At 42.2% G+C, this 16,944-nt stretch overlaps 1 protein-coding gene across 8 annotated transcripts in view; it reads left to right on the top strand.

Annotated features, from left to right (window-relative positions):
• DZIP3 (DAZ interacting zinc finger protein 3) overlaps nt 1-16,944 on the top strand; it is a 290,858-nt gene that overhangs the window by 257,587 nt on the left and 16,327 nt on the right. For all 8 annotated transcript variants that reach the window (XR_010318680.1, XR_010318681.1, XM_064273000.1 and 5 more), the window contains 5 exons: nt 7,863-8,028; nt 10,113-10,208; nt 10,366-10,493; nt 11,895-11,963; nt 15,846-15,942. Coding sequence is in view for 6 of the 8 variants with exons in the window: in XM_064273000.1 (XP_064129070.1) it covers nt 7,863-8,028; nt 10,113-10,208; nt 10,366-10,493; nt 11,895-11,963; nt 15,846-15,942 (556 nt within the window). In the remaining 2 variants the exon portion in view is untranslated. The remainder of the gene's footprint in view (nt 1-7,862; nt 8,029-10,112; nt 10,209-10,365; nt 10,494-11,894; nt 11,964-15,845; nt 15,943-16,944) is intronic.

The following is a 16,944-nucleotide window of genomic DNA, read 5'->3' as shown; positions in this document are numbered from 1 at the left end:
AAGGAGAGGGAGAGAGATCACGGTGATAGTCCCACCAAGGAGTCTTCACTGAATGCTAGTAGCTTTAGAGAATGCACTGGGTGAAGGAGAGGGGAGAGAGATCACGGTGATAGTCCCACCAGAGAGTCTTCACTGAATGCTAGTAGCTTCAGAGAATGCACTGGGTGAAGGAGAGGGAGAGAGATCACGGTGATAGTCCCACCAGAGAGTCTTCACTGAATGCTAGTAGCTTCAGAGAATGCACTGGGTGAAGGAGAGGGAGAGAGATCACGGTGATAGTCCCACCAGAGAGTCTTCACTGAATGCTAGTAGCTTCAGAGAATGCACTGGGTGAAGGAGAGGGAGAGAGATCACGGTGATAGTCCCACCAGAGAGTCTTCACTGAATGCTAGTAGCTTCAGAGAATGCACTGGGTGAAGGAGAGGGGAGAGATCACGGTGATAGTCCCACCAGAGAGTCTTCACTGAATGCTAGTAGCTTCAGAGAATGCACTGGGTGAAGGAGAGGGGAGAGATCACGGTGATAGTCCCACCAGAGAGTCTTCACTGAATGCTAGTAGCTTCAGAGAATGCAGTGGGTGAAGGAGAGGGGAGAGATCACGGTGATAGTCCCACCAAGGAGTCTTCACTGAATGCTAGTAGCTTTAGAGAATGCACTGGGTGAAGGAGAGGGAGAGAGATCACGGTGATAGTCCCACCAGAGAGTCTTCACTGAATGCTAGTAGCTTTAGAGAATGCACTGGGTGAAGGAGAGGGGAGAGATCACGGTGATAGTCCCACCAAGGAGTCTTCACTGAATGCTAGTAGCTTTAGAGAATGCACTGGGTGAAGGAGAGGGGAGAGAGATCACGGTGATAGTCCCACCAGAGAGTCTTCACTGAATGCTAGTAGCTTTAGAGAATGCACTGGGTGAAGGAGAGGGAGAGAGATCACGGTGATAGTCCCACCAGAGAGGCTTCACTGAATGCTAGTAGCTTCAGAGAATGCACTGGGTGAAGGAGAGGGGAGAGATCACGGTGATAGTCCCACCAAGGAGTCTTCACTGAATGCTAGTAGCTTTAGAGAATGCACTGGGTGAAGGAGAGGGAGAGAGATCACGGTGATAGTCCCACCAAGGAGTCTTCACTGAATGCTAGTAGCTTTAGAGAATGCACTGGGTGAAGGAGAGGGGAGACAGATCACGGTGATAGTCCCACCACGGAGTCTTCACTGAATGCTAGTAGCTTTAGAGAATGCACTGGGTGAAGGAGAGGGAGAGAGATCACGGTGATAGTCCCACCAGAGAGTCTTCACTGAATGCTAGTAGCTTTAGAGAATGCACTGGGTGAAGGAGAGGGGAGAGATCACGGTGATAGTCCCACCAAGGAGTCTTCACTGAATGCTAGTAGCTTTAGAGAATGCACTGGGTGAAGCAGAGGGAGAGAGATCACGGTGATAGTCCCACCAGAGAGTCTTCACTGAATGCTAGTAGCTTTAGAGAATGCACTGGGTGAAGGAGAGGGGAGAGAGATCACGGTGATAGTCCCACCAGAGAGTCTTCACTGAATGCTAGTAGCTTTAGAGAATACACTGAGTGAAGGAGGGGGAGAGAGATCACGGTGATAGTCCCACCAGAGAGTCTTCACTGAATGCTAGTAGCTTCAGAGAATGCACTGGGTGAAGGAGAGGGGAGAGATCACGGTGATAGTCCCACCAAGGAGTCTTCACTGAGTGCTAGTAGCTTTAGAGAATGCACTGGGTGAAGGAGAGGGAGAGAGATCACGGTGATAGTCCCACCAAGGAGTGTTCACTGAATGCTAGTAGCTTTAGAGAATGCACTCGGTGAAGGAGAGGGGAGAGAGATCACGGTGATAGTCCCACCAAGGAGTCTTCACTGAATGCTAGTAGCTTTAGAGAATGCACTGGGTGAAGGAGAGGGAGAGAGGTCACGGTGATAGTCCCACCAAGGAGTCTTCACTGAATGCTAGTAGCTTTAGAGAATGCACTGGGTGAAGGAGAGGAGAGAGATCACGGTGATAGTCCCAGCAAGGAGTCTTCACTGAATGCTAGTAGCTTTAGAGAATGCACTGGGTGAAGGAGAGGGAGAGAGATCACGGTGATAGTCCCACCAAGGAGTCTTCACTGAATGCTAGTAGCTTTAGAGAATGCACTGGGTGAAGGAGAGGGGAGAGATCACGGTGATAGTCCCACCAAGGAGTCTTCACTGAATGCTAGTAGCTTTAGAGAATGCACTGGGTGAAGGAGAGGGAGAGAGATCACGGTGATAGTCCCACCAAGGAGTCTTCACTGAATGCTAGTAGCTTTAGAGAATGCACTGGGTGAAGGAGAGGGGAGAGATCACGGTGATAGTCCCACCAAGGAGTCTTCACTGAATGCTAGTAGCTTTAGAGAATGCACTGGGTGAAGGAGAGGGAGAGAGATCACGGTGATAGTCCCACCAAGGAGTCTTCACTGAATGCTGGTAGCTTTAGAGAATGCACTGGGTGAAGGAGAGAGGAGAGATCACGGTGATAGTCCCATCAAGGAGTCTTCACTGAATACTAGTAGCTTTAGAGAATGCACTGGGTGAAGGAGAGGGAGAGAGATCACGGTGATAGTCCCACCAAGGAGTCTTCACTGAATGCTAGTAGCTTCAGAGAATGCACTGGGTGAAGGAGAGGGAGAGAGATCACGGTGATAGTCCCACCAGAGAGTCTTCACTGAATGCTAGTAGCTTCAGAGAATGCACTGGGTGAAGGAGAGGGGAGAGATCACGGTGATAGTCCCACCAGAGAGTCTTCACTGAATGCTAGTAGTTTTAGAGAATGCACTGGGTGAAGGAGAGGGGAGAGATCACGGTGATAGTCCCACCAGAGTGTCTTCACTGAATGCTAGTAGCTTCAGAGAATGCACTGGGTGAAGGAGAGGGAGAGAGATCACGGTGATAGTCCCACCAGAGAGTCTTCACTGAATGCTAGTAGCTTTAGAGAATGCACTGGGTGAAGGAGAGGGGAAAGATCACGGTGATAGTCCCACCAGAGAGTCTTCACTGAATGCTAGTAGCTTCAGAGAATGCAGTGGGTGAAGGAGAGGGGAGAGGTCACGGTGATAGTCCCACCAGAGTGTCTTCACTGAATGCTAGTAGGTTTAGAGAATGCACTGGGTGAAGGAGAGGGGAGAGATCACGGTGATAGTCCCACCAGAGTGTCTTCACTGAATGCTAGTAGCTTCAGAGAATGCACTGGGTGAAGGAGAGGGGAGAGATCACGGTGATAGTCCCACCAGAGAGTCTTCACTGAATGCTAGTAGGTTTAGAGAATGCACTGGGTGAAGGAGAGGGGAGAGATCACGGTGATAGTCCCACCAGAGTGTCTTCACTGAATGCTAGTAGCTTCAGAGAATGCACTGGGTGAAGGAGAGGGGAGAGATCACGGTGATAGTCCCACCAGAGAGTCTTCACTGAATGCTAGTAGGTTTAGAGAATGCACTGGGTGAAGGAGAGGGGAGAGATCACGGTGATAGTCCCACCAGAGTGTCTTCACTGAATGCTAGTAGCTTCAGAGAATGCACTGGGTGAAGGAGAGGGGAGAGATCACGGTGATAGTCCCAGCAGAGAGTCTTCACTGAATGCTAGTAGCTTCAGAGAATGCAGTGGGTGAAGGAGAGGGGAGAGATCACGGTGATAGTCCCACCAGAGAGTCTTCACTGAATGCTAGTAGCTTCAGAGAATGCAGTGGGTGAAGGAGAGGGGAGAGATCACGGTGATAGTCCCACCAGAGTGTCTTCACTGAATGCTAGTAGCTTCAGAGAATGCACTGGGTGAAGGAGAGGGAGAGAGATCACGGTGATAGTCCCACCAGAGAGTCTTCACTGAGTGTTAGTAGCTTTAGAGAATGCACTGGGTGAAGGAGAGGGAGAGAGATCACGGTGATAGTCCCACCAGAGAGTCTTCACTGAATGCTAGTAGCTTCAGAGAATGCACTGGGTGAAGGAGAGGGAGAGAGATCACGGTGATAGTCACACCAGAGAGTCTTCACTGAATGCTAGTAGCTTTACAGAATGCACTGGGTGAAGGTGAGGGGAGAGTTCACGGTGATAGTCCCACCAGAGAGTCTTCACTGAATGCTAGTAGCTTTAGAGAATGCACTGGGTGAAGGAGAGGGAGAGAGATCACGGTGATAGTCCCACCAGAGAGTCTTCACTGAATGCTAGTAGCTTTAGAGAATGCACTCGGTGAAGGAGAGGGAGAGATCACGGTGATAGTCCCACCAGAGAGTCTTCACTGAATGCTAGTAGCTTTAGAGAATGCACTCGGTGAAGGAGAGGGAGAGATCACGGTGATAGTCCCACCAGAGAGTCTTCACTGAATGCTAGTAGCTTTAGAGAATGCACTCGGTGAAGGAGAGGGAGAGATCACGGTGATAGTCCCACCAGAGAGTCTTCACTGAATGCTAGTAGCTTTAGAGAATGCACTCGGTGAAGGAGAGGGAGAGATCACGGTGATAGTCCCACCGGAGAGTCTTCACTGAATGCTAGTAGCTTTAGAGAATGCACTCGGTGAAGGAGAGGGAGAGATCACGGTGATAGTCCCACCAGAGAGTCTTCACTGAATGCTAGTAGCTTCAGAGAATGCACTGGGTGAAGGAGAGGGGAGAGATCACGGTGATAGTCCCACCAGAGAGTCTTCACTGAATGCTAGTAGCTTCAGAGAATGCACTCGGTGAAGGAGAGGGAGAGATCACGGTGATAGTCCCACCAGAGAGTCTTCACTGAATGCTAGTAGCTTCAGAGAATGCACTGGGTGAAGGAGAGGGGAGAGATCACGGTGATAGTCCCACCAGAGAGTCTTCACTGAATGCTAGTAGCTTTAGAGAATGCACTGGGTGAAGGAGAGGGAGAGAGATCACGGTGATAGTCCTACCAGAGAGTCTTCACTGAATGCTAGTAGCTTCAGAGAATGCACTGGGTGATAGAGAGGGAGAGAGATCACGGTGATAGTCCCACCAGAGAGTCTTCACTGAATGCTAGTAGCTTTAGAGAATGCACTGGCTGAAGGAGAGGGGAGAGATCACGGTGATAGTCCCACCAGAGAGTCTTCACTGAATGCTTGTAGCTTTAGAGAATGCACTGGGTGAAGGAGAGGGGAGAGATCACGGTGATAGTCCCACCAGAGAGTCTTCACTGAATGCTAGTAGCTTTAGAGAATGCACTGGGTGAAGGAGAGGGGAGAGATCACGGTGATAGTCCCACCAGAGAGTCTTCACTGAATGCTAGTAGCTTTAGAGAATGCACTGGGTGAAGGAGAGGGGAGAGATCACGGTGATAGTCCCACCAGAGAGTCTTCACTGAATGCTAGTAGGTTTAGAGAATGCACTGGGTGAAGGAGATTGAGAGAGATCACGGTGATAGTCCCACCAGAGAGTCTTCACTGAATGCTAGTAGCTTTAGAGAATGCACTGGGTGAAGGAGAGGGGAGAGATCACGGTGATAGTCCCACCAGAGAGTCTTCACTGAATGCTAGTAGCTTTAGAGAATGCAGTGGGTGAAGGAGAGGGGAGAGATCACGGTGATATTCCCACCAGAGAGTCTTCACTGAATGCTAGTAGCTTTAGAGAATGCACTGGGTGAAGGAGAGGGAGAGATCACGGTGATAGTCCCACCAGAGAGTCTTCACTGAATGCTAGTAGCTTCAGAGAATGCACTGGGTGAAGGAGAGCGATAGAGATCACGGTGATAGTCCCACCAGAGAGTCTTCACTGAATGCTAGTAGCTTCAGAGAATGCACTGGGTGAAGGAGAGGGAGAGATCACGGTGATAGTCCCACCAGAGAGTCTTCACTGAATGCTAGTAGCTTCAGAGAATGCACTGGTTGAAGGAGAGGGGAGAGATCACGGTGATAGTCCCACCAGAGAGTCTTCACTGAATGCTAGTAGCTTTAGAGAATGCACTCGGTGAAGGAGAGGGAGAGATCACGGTGATAGTCCCACCAGAGAGTCTTCACTGAATGCTAGTAGCTTTAGAGAATGCACTCGGTGAAGGAGAGGGAGAGATCACGGTGATAGTCCCACCAGAGAGTCTTCACTGAATGCTAGTAGCTTTAGAGAATGCACTCGGTGAAGGAGAGGGAGAGATCACGGTGATAGTCCCACCAGAGAGTCTTCACTGAATGCTAGTAGCTTTAGAGAATGCACTCGGTGAAGGAGAGGGAGAGATCACGGTGATAGTCCCACCAGAGAGTCTTCACTGAATGCTAGTAGCTTTAGAGAATGCACTTTGAGGACATAATTGAGAGACCTTTAAAATGGCAGCAAGAACATATTTTGTTACTAACTTTAAAGCCATCACTTACAGTTGATGTTTTCACATTGATATTGGTCCTGATTCACTCGGTATGCAAATAGTTCATCATCCGGTGTGGATTTCACTTTCTTTGGCAACCAGAGAACAGTAGGTTTTTTTCAGGCTATGTCTGGATGCCATAAAAATAACTTACTAAACAGTGAAACAATGCCATCAATTGTTTTGCTCATTTTGCCCACAGTGGAGACCCAAACCTGGATAAAGATAAAATTACCCAGGGAGCCTTACTTTTAAATGAGAATTTTCCAATATACACAACAGTAAAGAGAATGGTATTTATATCTGTTACCCTGATTGAATAGTTATCATTCTTTTGCCGTATTTGCTTCAAACATCCCTTAAAATTCTTTTCTTTGTTGAAGTGTTTTCAAATCCAAACACAGAAGCCTGTAATTTCACTCCTGCATCTCTTAAAAATATGGACATTTTCCTATATTATCCTAATGCTATTATCATACTTTAAAAACTCAGCAATAATCTTGGGGGGGAGTTCTAAAAATACAGATTTAACTACATTTTTACAGTTGTGGAGGCGCCTGGGAAAATGCTTTTTAAGAGCTCTTCAGATAATTCGGAAAATTACTTGGGTTTGGGAGTGGCTAGTCTGTACAAGCCATTGATTTCATTAAACTTTCCAAAATATTCAAGACTGCCTCAGTGATACCTAATGACTGTTTATGTAGGTTTTACAAAGCATCCTGTGAGTATTAGATGTTATTTTTTTCTAGGTCTCAGTGGCCTAAAAAAGTGATAATCTATCTCAGAGTTATCTATTTTATTTCTGTTCACAAGTAAAGTAAAAGCATTATTTCTTGTTGCCGTTCAATGAGATTAAGAAGGAAATTAATAGCTACTTTTTTAAATAGTAGGCTAACTGAAAAGGTAGTGGGCCTGTATTTAAAATTTAGAGATAGTTATGTAATTGGTTAATTGACATTGTAGGTCTAGCTTTTTTATTCTTTTCTTAGTTGTTCCTAGTTACTGAAATACATGTTTTCACTACAGTTTCTTAAAATTCCTGTCAGACAAGAAACCTCCATTTTTAAATCTGCTTTCTGTTGCTGTTTGTAGCCCTCTGTTTAAATGTACACTTGACCTAAAATATTGAAGTTGATGAAACCAACCTGCCTGTCAAGAAAGTGATGATGGTCAAATGGTACAGCAGATCTGGACACGCTCGTCAGTGTTTCCCAAAGTATTGTTTCCTAAAGTAACTGATGTTAATAGCTGTAAATTTGGGGAAAAATGAGCACCATGATTGTTTAAAACACTGGAATGAGCAGAATTAAATCGGTACCTCGACTGAGTGCTACCTTAAATGTGCTAATATGTGCTGTGAATCTTCAAGAGAAAGACACAGTGTGAAGACACAGTATGGGCCCTGTCCAAATTTTATTTGACCATGAACTACTCTGATGCTAAGCGTGTCACAAGATCAGTACAATACCAATTTGGGAAGCAATGGCTTAGATGAAAAGCACTATGCAATTTTAAAAGATCACACTTGTTATGTCACCGTGATAGCCCACATATGGTAGGAAAGGAAGAGCGGATGAAGAGAGAGCCAGGAAGTCCACGCCCAGTCAGTAGATTGATGAGTGATGGTTCCAGGGATGCCCAGGGAGACCCTGGAACTGAAGACAAGACCTGTAGCCTGGATGAACCACATGTTCTGGACATGATAGAGCAGGTAAGCCTGACTGGAAAGGCTTCTTTCTTCCAGAAACAGTTGTTACTTTGTTTTCCCCATGATTCATTGAATAGTGTGTTAGTCCAGCGGTTTATACTGTGTTTGTCAGAAGAAAAAAAAAGCAGGGAAGGGACAGAGAGGTAGGTGGAGGAGGGAAGGAAAAACCAAACAAGAAAAACAAAACTTAGCTGGAAACCTTTTCTCTTTAGAGCTCAAACAATTTCCTGACTTTAACTATTGGGCAGAGCTGATTATGAACACATTCCTTGCAAAGGTTTTCCAGGACCACAGGAAAAAAATGAAAGACACAATGGGCATAATCCCATTGGGTTAAATGTCGTGAGAATAATAGTTTTGTAAAACAAAGTGATTTTCATCACTATTTTTATTTATATCTGGTTGTTACCATGAAATGTCTACAAAAATCTTAATGCATAGCAGTTGTTTTCTTCAGTTCCTCTCCTGGTAGTAGTCCCTGCTTGAAATCATGTATCTGAATGCGAAGAGGCGTATGAACATGATTTAAGTGTTCACTGGAGCAAATGCTTCGTTTTCTTTATGAACAACCGCTTGTCTTACCCACCCACGAGCAGTGCGTACGGAGGTAGTTTTCTGATAGCCTGCTCCTTGGCTGACGTGTGAGGGCGTACCATGGAGGCGTCTGGATTGTCTGAAGGGTGCAGTTAGTACAGGTGATTCCCTGGCTGTTATTCATACAACATTCACATATTTGTCCTGTACTTTTTTCTTCTTTGTAATTTTAAGTGCTACGGCTGCTAACCAAAGGGCTGGCAGTTCAAATCCGCCAGGTGCTCTTTGGAAACCCTACGGGACAGTTCTACTCTGTCCTATAGGGTCGCTATGAGTCGGAATCGACTCGACGGCGCTGGTTCTTTTTGGTTCTAATTATAATATTAGGATCAGTGTATTTTAACTGAAATACCATGTTTTTAACTTTGGATGTCACATTGAAGTTGAAATGTGGAGCCTCTAGTTTTCATTCAACAGCCATGAGAACTATAAGAACTTGAAAACAGAATCAGAGTAATATTGTAGACCTTTCTAAAAATGATTATTTATTTACTCAAAAAGTATTATTTAGCACTTACTGTGTGTCAAGAACCAGCCCTGGTGGTGTAGCGGTTAAGTGCTCAGCTTCTAACTGAAAGGCTGGCAGTTTGAACCCATCAGCCATTCCAGGAAGAAAGATATGAAACAGTCTGCCTCCGTAAAGATGACAGCCTTGGAAACCCTACGGGGCAGCTCTACTTTGTCCTATAGGGTCACTATGAGTTGGAATTGACTCGAAGGCAGTGGGTTGGTGTGTGTCAAAAGCTATGCTAAGACATAGTCCCTGACATAGTGTTTACAATCCAATGGAGAAGTTGAATATTAAACTAAGATGATATAGTGTAATAATTGAAACCAGACTCTCTGAGTTAGAATTGAGACTCCTTCTCCACTTGTCTGTGTGAGCTTAGACAAGTTACTTATGCAGTTTTATCATCTCTAAAATGGGAATAATGAGTGCCTACCTGATAAGATTCTCATGACCATGAAATGCATTGTACAGAAAGCTCTTAAAACATGTAAGTACACAGGTCATGTTATTGTACGCAGCAGCAGGCAGGCTACTGTGGTGCTGTTTAGCAAATGCTGTCATTGAGGAGAGGAGCCCTGGTGGCGCAGTGGTTAAGCACTTGGCTGCTAAACAAAAGGTCAGTGGTTGGAATCCACCAGCCGCTCAATGGAGAAAGATGCGGCAATCTGCTTCCTTAAAGGTTTACAGCCTTGGAAACCCTGTGGGGCAGCTCTACTCTGTCCTGTAGGGTTGCTATGAGTCAGAATCCACTCAATGGCAGTGGGTTTGGTTTTTTTGGTTTTATAATTGGAGAGAGGTGAGTTTGTTCAACCTAATCCGAGAAATAAAGCAGGAAGAGGAGATAGATGGCAACTTTAAATCCCCTTTAAATAAAATATTTATGCCTTTTTTAAAGAGGAAAGTAAGGTAACTAAAAAAAATGATGAAAGCTTCATTTTATGTCATCTGAAATTCAGACATGCATATTTCATTTGCTCAATAGGGCTCAGCCAGCAAGGTGACTGCAGGTGATGGGGAAACTGGGAAGGAGAGGCTGGCTCTTCAGCGGCAGCTTCGTACACTACACTGTCAGTGTGAAGTAAGTGCCTTTGCTCTCAGATCGGAGGGGAGTCAGATGTTCAAATGTGAAACTTAGTGGTATCTTCTTTTTTAAAAATAACAGTTTTTTTCCTCTCTCTCTCTGTTTCTGGTACTTGAACAGAATTAACTTTGAAATAATATTTTTCATTGATCAGGATTTCAAAAAACAGTTGAAAACAGTAACTTTTCGGTGGCAAGAAAACCAAATGCAGATTAAAAAGAAAGATAAAATCATTTCATCTCTTAACCAGCAAGTGGCTTTTGGAATCAGTAAGGTTTCCAAGTAAGTATAAGTCTGTTGATAGCAGGAAATCCTAGGTTTTTACTGTCATGTATGTGACCTCTAATAGATGACCCTGTCTGGCCACTAGGTGGCGCTGTGACTACACATGAAGAACTGTCCATAGGCTGCAACCAACAATATTTGTTGCCTTGCCAACCAGAGTGAGAAATAGGCAACTGCCTGCTGTGGATAGAGTTGAGTAAAATATTGAAGGAATAAAAGTACACAAAGGAAAGGACGATCTCAGTCTTACATACCTTGCTACTTACTTTCATATATATCTCATGATTAAGTAAGCCTAATTGTACTTATTCTTGTCTACTGTAATGACAGAGCTTGTATTTCTTATTTTGTACTTAAGAACATGACTTCTGTTATATAGAAAGAGACCTGTTTTTGTTTCGTTTTGTTTTACTGCTTTCTCAGGTCAACAGAAATTTGATTGTAAGTCTATAGCTTCTAAGAAGCTTATATTAAAGATGGGTTGGTAGTCTCTGAAGTCTAGTAGTGAGCAATCCAACCAACCTTACAATCATTGTTTCAAGGTTTTATCATTACAATAATTTATATTAACCAAAACTATGTATCCTAAGAGTCTGAACATATCAGAGACTGAAAGAGAAATACGCTTTTGCTCTAAATCTCTTCGTATTGAACCAAATTAACAAATAAATATAAAAGCTTGTTTTTAAAAAAAAAAAAAATACAGCAGCACAAAGGGGGAACAAAAAATGTGAATATGTATCAACCAAAAAGAATTATTTTGCATTCTCTTCATAGCTTCTTGCATATCAAATTTTAAGCTGATAGGAAGTTATATTTTCAGATTTATAGAAAACTTTTACCCAGTCTTCCCCTTTAGGTCATATAAGTGACTCCCCAGTTATAATTTATAGTTTTAATTAAAATTCTTATTTGCATATAGCCTCATTGCTTCCATATTTAAGGTCTGATTTTTTTCAGATCTTAAGTCTGATAACTTGCTTGACTTGATATAATATCTCTTTAAGGAATTTAAAGATCTCAGTCCCACAACAGGCCTAGGAAATCAGAAGATGACTTCTCTGTTTTCTAGTGAGTAAACTAATGAGCAAATATCTTGATAGATGTTTTTCTAAGTCATCGAACTGAGGATACAAGATCACACTTCCCTCCACTTGCCAGCCTACTAGTTCAGAACTTAGTTCCTCTTTCTTTGGGAAGTCAGTCAAACAGACATTAGAAATGGGAAAGAGAAATTTCAGAAGAACCAGGTATGAAATCCAGCAGTTATTTTCAGGCTCAAAATTTGTGGTTCAAAATGCGTATACTTAGTCTCTCTTCAGCTATGTGCAGAGCTGCCCTGTGTTAATCAGAGATAATTTCTAACATTTTATGACTTTTTTTTTCCAATTTGCTTAGATTACAACATCAAATCCGTGCTAAAGATAATGAAATCAAGAACCTTAAAGAGCAACTTACCATGAAAAGGTACATGTCAAAATGTAGCTTTCGTTTTGGAGGGTGCACCTTCTCTAAACTCTGTGTATTCCATTCGGCGTACTCCGGCTCGGGTTGTTGTTGAGTGCCGCCCTTGAATTGATTCTGACTTACAGCGACCCTATAGGAGAGAGTAGAACTGCCCCATGGGGTTTCACAGGCTGTAATCTTTATGGGAGCAGATCCCCAGGTCTTTTCTCCTGCGGAGCCGCTGGGTGGGTTCAAACCTCCAGCCTTTTGGTTAGCAGCTGAGCGCTTAACCATCGTACCACCAGGGCCCTTTCTGGGTACGGTAGCCATATAATTTATCATCAAAACTGGGGAATGTTTTAGCGTGAAAGTGAGCGGTATTAACAATCACGCCGGGACAGTGGGTGTCTTGGGCACATTGGGAGGTATGGTCTTCTGAGCTCTGGCCATAGAAACTGCTCAGAGAGGTGAAATCACCAATGTTATGGTCCCATAACAAACTGCCGTCAGGGTCTAGGGCTTAAGAGTTCTTATTCCTCTGCCTCAATCGATACTACTAGATGTGACTGCTTGATGAAACTGGGTAAGTTTTATCCTGATTCACTTATTTTTGCTTGTACGTGTTTTTTTATGTCAGCTTTATTTACATATGATTCATATAACATGAAATTTACCCTGTTAAAATGTAAAATTTAGTGGTTTTTGGTATATCCTCACAGAGTTGTACAACTGTTATCACTATCTAATGTCAGAACGCTTTCATCACCCCAGAGAGAAACCCCAGCACCATTAGCAGTTTCCATCCGCTGCACCCAGCTCAGGCAGCCACTAATTACGCCCTGTCTCTGGGGATTTGCATTTGTACAAATGGGATCATTATCATATAAATGGAATCGTATAATATTAATGGAATCATATAATATGTGGCTTCTTGCAACTAGCTTCTTACCACGTTGTTTTTAATGCTCATCCGTGTTTTAGCATGTATCAGTGCTCTTTCCTTTTCATGTACAAATAATATTCCATTGTATGGATGTACCATATTTTGCTTAATCATTCATCATTTGAGGACATTTGGGTTGTTTCCACATTTTTGACTGTTATGCATATGTGAGCACTCATGTCAAGTTTTTGTGTAGACATGTGTTTTCAGTTCTCCCCTAAGAGTGATAATTCTGTGTTTAGGATTTTGAGGAACTGCCCAACTGTTTTCCAAAGTATTCCCGCCATTTTACAATCCCACCAGGGGTATACGGGGGTTCCAGTTTCTCTAAATCGTCATCAACACTTGGTATTATCTGTCTTTTATTTTTTATTTTAGCCATTGTAGTGGGTATGAAGTGTTATACCATCTTGGGTTTTTTGTTTGTTTTTTTACACTCAGAGGCCAGTGTTTATTTATTTTTAACTTTTCATTACGAACGTGTTCAAAGATTCACAAAAGAGAATAGTATAATGAACTCCCAGTACCTATCACCCACGCTTAGTGATTAAATGATTATCAACTCATGGCCAGTTTGTTCTTCTATAGCCCTAATTGCTTCCCTCCCCTGGTTTTTTTTTTTTTTTTTTTTAATTATTGAGGTAAAATTCACATAACATAAAAGTAACCACTGTAAAGTGTACAGTTCAGGGGCGTTTAGTGCGTTCCCAGTGTTGTGCAGCCACTACCCCTGTCTAGTTCTGAAACATTCCCATTATTCCAAAACACAGCCGCTTGCCCACTGAGCAGCTTATCCCCGCTGTCCTCTGTGCTCAGTCCCTGGTACCACCAGCCTGCTTTCTGTCTTCATGGATTTCGCCGTTCTGGGTATTTCACATAAACAGAATCAAACAATATGTGAGCTTTTGTGCCTGACTTCTTTCACTTAGCACAATATTTTTGAAGCCCACCCATGTTGTAGCATGTGTCAGTACTTTATTCTTTTTTATGACTATTAAATAATGTTCTGTTGTATGTGTATACCACAGTTTGTTTCTCCATTAGGCTGTTTTTGCCTTTTGGATATTATGTATAATGCTGCGACTCAACGGGTTTTTGGGGGCTGTAAACATTTGTGTATAAGTTTTGTTTGAAAATGTTTTCACTTGTTTTGGGTGCATGCATGTGAGTGAAATGGTTGGGTCAATGTTTAACTTTTTTGAGGAATCATTAAACTGTTTTCCATAGCAGCCGAACCATTTGACCCTCCCACCAGCAATGCACAAGGGCTCTAGTTTCTCTCCATCTTTGCTAACACTCGTTAAATTTCTGGTCTTTTTTTTTTTAATTGTAGCCATCTTAGTGGGTGTGAAGTGGCACCTCATTGTGGTTTTGTTTTGCATTTTCCTGATGATTGATGATGTTGAACATCTTTTCAAATGCTTACTAGCCATTTGTCTATTTTTATTTTTGAGAAATGTCTGTTCAGGTTCTTTACCCACTGTTCTAAAGTTCCGTTTTTTGTCTCCTTATTGTAAATTTTAAAGAGTTTTTTACATGTTCTGAATACAAGTCCCTTGTATCCCAGACACATCATTTGCAAATACTTTGTCCCATTCTGTGGGTTGTCATTTCACTTTCTTGATGGTGTCCTTTGATGCACAGAAGTTTTTAACTTGATGAAGTCCAATTTATCTATTTTTTCTTTTGTTCTTGTAGGCATAATTTTTCACAGTGTTTAATGGGTTAATATATCTATTTGAATGTTTTATGATTTTTTTCCCCTAAAAAAACTCAGCCCCTCCATGAAACAAAATGAGACTAAAGGGGTACACCAGTCCCAGGGCAAAGACTAGAAGGGGACAGGAAAGCTGGTAATAGCGAACGTGAGGTCGAGAAGGGAGAATGTCAACACGTTGTGGGGTTGTTAACCAATGTCGTAGAACAGTATGTATTAACTGTTTAATGAGAAGCTAGTTTGTTCTATAAACCTTCATCTAAAATACAATTAAAAACAAACAAACAAACAAACCCTCGGGCCTTAATGATATTTAGAATATACTGTTTCATCAAACTTCTCATCAATGTTTGTCAGGGACTCACTCATCCAGATTTTTAATAATAAAACACTGACAATAGCTTTCGTGTAATGTTCTGTGAAAATATTACAGTGTTTTATTTTCAGTTAACTCTCTTCATTAAAGACAGAATTTAGTTTGTATGTACTAGAGTTCTGGAACTCAAATGTGGAAAGCTGAGGTGGAATAGAAAAAGAAACTTCACAGATAGCCAGTTTCCATCAGTGTCCTTCACATGCGATATTTTTACCATCTCTCTCTCTCTCAAGCTGTCGGATTTGTTTTCATTTTAGGTATTGAATGTGATCACAGAAATAACCAGTATAATATTTTATGCAATGACTTAGCTTTATAATGAAAAAAAAGGGTAATAAAAACGTTTATGGTTGCCATTGTTGGTATACAAAAAGGCTTGTCTAAACCTTATTTTATGTAAAATTTATTAATAATAGCTAACATTTATTTGGTACTTATTATGTGCCAAACACAAAATGCCTTATGTAGATTATCTTAATGAATTTTCACCACTATTTGAGATAACATTACAATTTTCTCTGTTTTTAAATACAAGGAAACTGAGGCAAAGAGAAGTTATGTAATTTGCCCAAGGTTTCACATTAAATAAGTTGTGGAGCTTAGATTCATCCTAAGACAAGTTGATTTCAGAGCCAAGTTTTTAGTCATAATACCTATGATAATGACATGAATTAAAACTTAAGTCTCTTTATAATAGTGAAGAATAGTTGAGCAGTGTCTTCTCTTGTTTGTATATGCTGTATACATCTCCAAGAAGTCATTTCCTGCTTACTGTGTACCTTATATCTTTATTCCCCTGAATAAGATAGAAAAGACTGTTTTTTCTTGCTGAAATATTACTGACTCTTTCATGGTCAAATATTTCAGATCTGAATGGGAACTGGAGAAGCATAACCTGGAAAGCACAATTAAAACATACCAGAACAAACTGAATGCAGAAACCAGAAGAGCTTTAACAGCTGAGGTAAAAAACAAAAATAAAATACCAACCAGCAAAAACAACATCAAACTGGGTGGGGTAGGGGAGGCCACTATATTAAAGAATTGAAAAAAAGAAGAGTGCTTCTTAAATAAACAGACACACGACATCTCAGGACCTGCCAAGAAAACATATCTCAAACTCTGGTGCTTTGTGACTTTGTGCCTGAATACGTGAATGTTGGTGGTCTTATGTTGTAATTTTTCTCAAATGACTCCAAGAAGTTGGTCTACTGAAGTGTGGAAAGCAAACGCAGGCATCTTGGGAAAATCTCATGAAGCCGGATTACTAAACCAAACTTCTAAGAACCACATTTCATTGTGGCTATAATTCCTCCTTTTTCTTCTTTTGCTCCCCTAATCTCCCCAAAATACATACCCATCATATACCCCAAAGTAAAAAATGGAGCCTACCTTCCAAGCCCCCCAAAAGTTACCCAATCTCTCCTGGGTTAGCCTTGAACACTGCAGATAGGGTCTCTCAAAAGAAATGTGATTGTATGTGTGTATGTGATTTTTATTTATAGATAACCAAACTTGATACACAGTAAGATTCAAATTTTTGGAGAGCCCGCTGACATTAAAAGCGTTACAAACCCTTCCCACCTCTGTCATGGGTAAGCTCTATTCTCTAGCAGAGCCCTTGGGATTCGCAGGTCACCAGCCAAGGAGTGATACCTGAACCAAAAATTCCTAGAGAATAAATTGTTGGGGTATTAGCTTTAATAAAAGAGCCCAGATGACCATGAAAGCTTAAGTTTAATATGCTTTGTTTTTCACTGCTTGTAGTCAGACAGGAAAGTTGCTTTCTACTTCTAGTATTAATTTGAGAAAGGAAGAACTTTCTAACACTTGATGCTAAGAGTGTAATAAGCTATTTCTAGTGAACATTGAACAATTGGTAGTGACAAAACAGAACAGGCTAAATGGTCCTGCATCAGTAATGGTGTGCTGATTTCTGCTTTGGGAGGGAGACATGCCTCGATGG

Source organism: Loxodonta africana, chromosome 20, assembly GCF_030014295.1.
Source record: "Loxodonta africana isolate mLoxAfr1 chromosome 20, mLoxAfr1.hap2, whole genome shotgun sequence".
Taxonomy (NCBI): domain Eukaryota; kingdom Metazoa; phylum Chordata; class Mammalia; order Proboscidea; family Elephantidae; genus Loxodonta; species Loxodonta africana.
The sequence above is the reverse complement of the archived record's forward strand: the minus strand, read 5'-3'. Positions and strand labels throughout refer to the sequence as shown.